The 6441-nt window shown below is 37.5% G+C and overlaps 1 protein-coding gene across 1 annotated transcript; it reads right to left on the minus strand.

Annotated features, from left to right (window-relative positions):
- LOC140138132 (cytochrome P450 2U1-like) lies at positions 1 to 6132 on the minus strand. Its single transcript, XM_072160056.1, has 3 exons — positions 5477 to 6132; positions 2583 to 3548; positions 1 to 290 (listed from the first exon to the last, which is right to left on the minus strand). The coding sequence occupies exons 1-3, from the start codon at positions 5850 to 5852 to the stop codon at positions 106 to 108; spliced, it is 1527 nt and encodes a 508-aa protein (XP_072016157.1). The 5' UTR covers positions 5853 to 6132; the 3' UTR covers positions 1 to 105.
- Positions 6133 to 6441: the final 309 nt, after the last annotated feature.

Consider the following 6441-nt stretch of genomic DNA (forward strand, 5'->3'; position numbering starts at 1 on the left):
CTTTCGGCTCGCCAAAAATTTCTTGCCCCACCCAATTTTACCCTTCCCCCAGGGCTCATAATGATTGCACAGCCCCTAAGAAAGACACCATGTTCTGTTCATCTATCAGACTGCACGTAGCACTGCACAAACCTCAAAATACTGTGGAGTCAGCGTATTGCCCAAAACTCCTTGCATATTTGGAAGCGTAGCGCCCTTTGGAAAAGTAAAGGTAAATTTGCTCATGAGATGTGAAAAGTATAAGAAGAGTTCCATCTGTGCCAACTGCTTCCCTAAACACTCTCGGCGACCTGTTTGAAATAAATAACAAACATTACAAAATTTCATTTATTCAGTCGCTCCATACACATTATTCTCGGGACAAATATTTTGGCTATGCAAATGAGTCCGGCCAGTATCATGCATATAGGTCGTATACTTGTAATTAAAAACACCCGTATAATTATATCGTCGAACTTTTCTAGCAATTGAAGGTACCATAAACTCTTCACAGAAAGTATCCCAATGGATACGACATTACTCTATATGCCCATTCCTGTTAACATATCGATGGGTTGTTGCATAATTTACTTGCAAATGCAATACGTCGCTGTTCTGACAAACCCTCGTAACTCCAGAAGCTGATATGTATTAAATATTTGCAATACAACATGATGTCCCAGAAAAAATTACCGGGTGAATAGATTTAGGCATAAGTCGAGAAACAGACATCAAAATCAATCAATTTAAAATGTTGTGCATAGCTCATTTTATCGTGCATACGAGTCGTATTATACGCACATTTTATTTGATTCGGTTGACTGGTTGCGAAGAAAGTAACGATTAATTAATGCGCGCATCAATGCAGTTCATTCCAAGTTTGATCAACAGGCGCTTTTTTCATACTCGCTCATCCCTTCCTAAAATTTGTGTATCTCATTAAATTTAGTCTTAATTATCTCTTTCATAAATCCGACGGTGTTATGTTATTCACGCTTTCACTGGAGATGAATAACAGTTTGCCCGAGAAAACTTTAATTTCTGCAATTGGGAGAATTCTTTATGCTGTGCAAATATGTTCTAGGGTAGCTGCAGGTAATATGGGACAGCAGGTAATATGGGACACCTGTTTTCATTTTAACAAAAAGTAGCTTAGAGAAGGTACACACTTTAAGTTGATTTGTTAAGTGTTTAGAGACATCAATTGTGTTTCTAGAAATGCAGTTTTGGAGTCTGTGTATCAAACTCTTGGAAATCAATGCAAAAAAGAGTGAAATTGCCCAAAAATTTACGTCGTTTTTTTGGCCTGATATAAAATCAATGACGCCACATTTTATGACTGTGTATCCAAATACTCTGGTACTGAGTGTGCACTTGACACTTATTATTATCTTTAGGTGATGGGTTAAGCTTATCAGCAGGTAAAATTCCACTGAAAAGTGGCACTTTCCTTTATAAATGATTATTTTCTCTGATTTTCAACTGAATGGGTGCAGGTAATATGGGACACATAGGAAATTGTGTGCATTGTCAATGCGAAAAGCAAAACTATTTAGAAAATTGAATTTTCTTGTTGAAATTTGCATTTAACATTCAAAATCATGTAACAAAAATGTTTTTAGAACAAAAGAGTGATTTTCTGAACATTTTGATTTTCACCATAGAGATAACACAGTGTCCCATATTACCTGCACATGCAGGTAATATGGGACACTTGACGATGACGTCATTTTGACGTCATAGCGTCCAAACAAACATAAAAACAAGATAACATTGCCTGTTTTATTAATCTTAAAGGACAGGTTGTTCATCATAACAATCTCTTTTGGGCATATCTTCTATAGTTTTTATGCACATAAGCTAAACGTCCTTAATGGTCCCATATTACCTGCAGGTACCCTATGTTACCTTTCCAAAGAACATTGACAATTTGAGCAAAGAATGACGATCAAGTGCTTACAGCTTTACATGTGATTTTTGATAATCATGCAACATTAATTATGTTGAAGTTTTTAAAGATTTTAATATTAATGCGTGTGAGCCAGCTGGAATTCTTTGTGCAATAATTTATTATGTAATTATTATATCAACATTAACGAAAAAAGATATTTACAAATACCGAGTATGCAAGCTTTCATTTTCAATATCGTGCAGTTTTACTAATTTGAACAAAGACTATTAAACGTTTTGCAAGAAACAGAATGTTTTAAAAGAACGAAAAGGATTCACCGAACAAAATATAAAGCCCATTGACAGTTAACCACTGGTGCGCATTGTGTTGTACTTGAATGATCTTTCTTTTAAACTTGGAATGAAATGAATTGACGCATGCCTTATGTAATGACTCATTTCTTCGCAATCTGTCAACTGATTCAAGTAAAATTAGCGTATAAGATGCATAATAGGATGGACTATATACGCTGTTTTTTAAAGTTGTGGATTCTGATGCTTATTTCTCGACTTATGTCCAAATTCATTCACAAGACACCCTGTATTGTACTGTACATATTTATTAAGACATAGCAGGCAGCTATTGGAATTACAAGGTTTTGCCTGAACAGGTCACTCGGAAAGCGTTTATTAAATGTGCATATTTTACTCACCGATTGAAAATGGAATCAATTCGTCTCTACGCACAATACAGCCTTGTTCGTCAAGAAATCTCTCTGGTCGAAATTCCTCTGGTTTGTTCCAAATAGTTGAGTCGTGATGAACCGCCCAAATATTCGGCATGACGATTGTGCCTCGTGGAATATCGTATCCATTAATTGTGGCATCTACGTTGGTAGCACGCGGAACACCTAATGGTAGAATGCTGGTTACCCGTTGAACCTCCATTATAGTGGCTTCCGTGTAAGGGAGATTTTGTCGGTCCTTTAGGCTTACCACACAGTCTCTACCGACAACATTGTCAAGTTCTTGTTGAACACGCGATTGAATGTTAGGATTCAGCATCATATACAGTAGGGCCCATTTTGTAGTTGTAGCAGAGGTTTCAGTTCCGGCAGCAAACAGGTCACCCAAGCATCGTACAAGATCATCGTCATCAAACGCTTTTACCAAGTCTTCCTGGCTCGAAACACTTTTCTGGTGATCTAAATACATATCTATGAAATTTCTTGGTTGGTTGGGCGTATAGTCTTTTGCGTTTTCTTTTACCATATCGCTAAAGAATGTTCCATATTCACTCCCTGAACTACCTGTAAGTTTTCTGGTGCCGCTAAATGGAATATATCTTAACAGAGGAATAAACGAAACAGCCCCAGCGTAAGATGCGATTTCCATTATTTGGTAAAGTAAGCGCAGTAAACGTTTAAACTTAGGGTCATCGTAATCATATCGTTTACCGAATGCCAAACAACACAGTACATTTGAAAACGCAGCTTCTAGTAGTTCAAACGGACAGAATGGTTTGGATTCGTTTGATGCGAATTTATGTTCAAGTCGTTGGATCTCAGCTACTATTTGGTCTTCAAATCGAAACCTTCCCATTCCTAAAGCTCGTAATGACGCCATCGCAAATCGACGACGAGATCTTTGGACTTCACTGCTGTGACATAATGCCAGACCTAAAACAAACAAATATAATAATATATTTTTTGTATTGTCATGATTGTAACTCATTATAAAGTCTGCACAAAAAGTAACGCAGCTGTTATAAATACGTCTATAGCTTCAAAACTAATAACTGTTTTCACAATATTTTAACACAGAAAGAAGGGTGGTTTATTTATGCGCATTTTGATGCCCCATTGTCAAATGTGGTACAATATAAACAACGCAGTAGTGCTTGTAAAGAAACATTTCCTAAATTTAAAGTTGCAGTTAACAGCGATCAATTGTTATTACGCAGCATTGTGGCACGCAAAACCTGACATTATCTTCGCGCTGACTTCAAATATATATACAGGGTGTCCCAAAAAAAGGCCCCTCATTGCGCCCTTCTTTTTTTCATATTTCTGAAAAGTTGATGAAATATATTTTGGTATGTAAAAAAACCTTAAGTTGTTAGCTTTAATGAACCAAAACTATTATATCAATCGGCTCACAACTTTTGAAGATATGCTCTTTTAAAGAAATGTACCCGTTTTTCACTCTGTCCACGGAGAAGGTTTGGCTACTTCAAAGATTGAAAGGAGTACACATACCATGCATGAAGATCAAACATTCCTCAATGCTAACTTTATGAAATAACTTTATTTATGGAATGGGCTTTACCGGTGGGTTTATGGGCAATGAATTTTGTTAATAGCGTCATTAATTTGTGGGTAAAATGGATGCCGAATGGGACTTCTTTTGCTTTACTTGCGATTACTTATTTTTTTCTTGGTTATTTATGCCATTTTGTTTTATTATGTTTCTTACTTTCTTAATTTGTTGTTTCTTGCTTTCTTTTTATCATTTAAAATATAAGTCATTTCTCTTTTTAGGATTAAAGGTAGCCCTAAAAGGCTGTTTGGTTTGTCTTTGGTTCTTCTCAAGTGAGTTTACTGTGCTGCTCTGCCCTCTACCTGGTTACCTCCTTGGCGAATTCAGGTTTCAGCCCTGGTCCTCATTGCATCAATAGAGAGTTCCCGTGTTTTCAAGCGGAACGGACTACAATAGTGTTTATAACGTGATTCGAACCGCCGTATTCCTCATTCCTTTGATTTGGTCAATGACCCTATTGGTGCTACATTCTACAAAATAACATTTGCTAATTATTGCGCGAGTGTTGGTATTCTGAAAATTGTAAACGGAGTTTAGGTTTCCCTCCAAGATGGCGGGTAACCCAAAACACGGGAACTCTCTATTGCGTTGCGTACCATCTTTGTGCGCCGGATACTTGCAAATGCATTCAGTAATACGTTTGCGAAGATCTTGGATTTTGCCACAAAGGAAAAAATCAAGTGGTGTGAGGTCTGGTGATCGTGCAGGCCACTCCACAGCATGAGCCATCCCATCCACTCTGTTTGCTATCCGTGGACAGAGTGAAAAACGGGTACTTTTATTCAAAAGGGCATATCTTCAAAAGTTGTGAGCCGATTGAAATAATTGTTTTGGTTTATTAAAGCTAACGATTGAAGGTTTCTTTACATACCAAAATATATTTAATCAACTTTTCAGAAATAGGAGAAAAAGAGGGCGCAATGAGGGGCCTCTTTTTTGGGACACCCTGTATAGCTGCAACTTTGAAATTCGGGTATTTTAGATTAAAAACACTGCTGTCATTGTTAATATTGAACGAAATTGAACGAATGGGGTATCAAAAGCGCGTACATAAACCATCCTTCTTTCTGTGTTGCAATATTGTGAAAACAATTATTAGTTCTGAACCTATATGCATATTTATAACAATAACAATTCTAGAATTTTGACAGTTTGATAATTTTGAAAGTTATTGACAGGCTGCATCAAAAACCTGGACTGTCATAATTCCGCATTTGTTTAGGGTCTGGTATTTTTGGCAAGATTGTTCATGTTTATCATATTATTTTAGTAGTCTAGGCCTACTTACCTTTTCCTTTTGTTAACTGTACAAGAACTATATCCGGTCGATCATCAAACTCATGCCCCTGTTTCACAAAAGCCTGATGTACTGAAGCATAGTCGTTCAGAACAACGACCGGAAAAGATCCAAATTGAAGGCTTATGATAGGTCCGTATTTCTTGGCCAATGCTGCAATTGTTCGATAAGGACTGGCCCGATCCAGAGTGGCCAAATGACCAATTATAGGCCACCAGGCTCTCGGACCTGGTGGGGTATTCCATTTCTTGCGAGACCTAACCAGTAGATAAGCCAATAGGAACACGATGGTTGCCAGTAAAATGGTACGGATGTTGGTTTTCTGCCAGTCAAACAACCCAGAACCAACATTTGTTGTGGACGCCATGATGTTGTAATATATACACCAAATCACTGTTTATACTTTCAGCATATAGGCTTAAACACTGAATCAATAGCATTGGCTTCCTTGTTTATTGGCCATCTCCAACCTTTGACCCAGCCGGCCGGACACAGACCCCGGGACACAGACATTATGCAATTGAGTTATGCAAGAGACTGTGTGCACACAAACATTACATAGTCCTAGGTTTCTGGTGAAAATTTCGACTTTTTGGATGCTGTGGATCACAAAGTGGCACTTTGATCAGATTAGCCTTTAGCCTATACCATAGACCATCGAAACATGTCTTTACGGAAGCTACCAGCGGAATCACAGTGCAGACAGGATGCATGATAATCATAATAATACCAGAGAGTAGATATTCTTGAGAGGGCACTCTATTCACGTGGTTTCTTTAACAACGCTAAAAGATCAGGAATTTTGGTGGTTTGCAAATGAAAAGTGTCCGCACTATCGATTGATTACGTAACTGTTATGAATAATTTATTAGGTTTTTCAATGCAATCGCCTCGACCCATTAATGCATATTATCTGTATTATCAAAGTACTTGGAATAACAATCCGGTGAGTTCAC

Source organism: Amphiura filiformis, chromosome 17, assembly GCF_039555335.1.
Source record: "Amphiura filiformis chromosome 17, Afil_fr2py, whole genome shotgun sequence".
Classification (NCBI taxonomy): domain Eukaryota; kingdom Metazoa; phylum Echinodermata; class Ophiuroidea; order Amphilepidida; family Amphiuridae; genus Amphiura; species Amphiura filiformis.

What these genes read in the sequence shown, in the direction of transcription:
- LOC140138132 (XM_072160056.1), bottom strand. Translation starts at nt 5,852, where the DNA reads ATGGCGTCCACAACAAATGTTGGTTCTGGGTTGTTTGACTGGCAGAAA. An exon ending in ACAGTTAACAAAAGGAAAAG is followed by an intron (nt 3,549 to 5,476) that starts GTAAGTAGGCCT and finishes TGTTTGTTTTAG; the next exon opens with GTCTGGCATTATGTCACAGC. An exon ending in ATTGATTCCATTTTCAATCG is followed by an intron (nt 291 to 2,582) that starts GTGAGTAAAATA and finishes TATTTCAAACAG; the next exon opens with GTCGCCGAGAGTGTTTAGGG.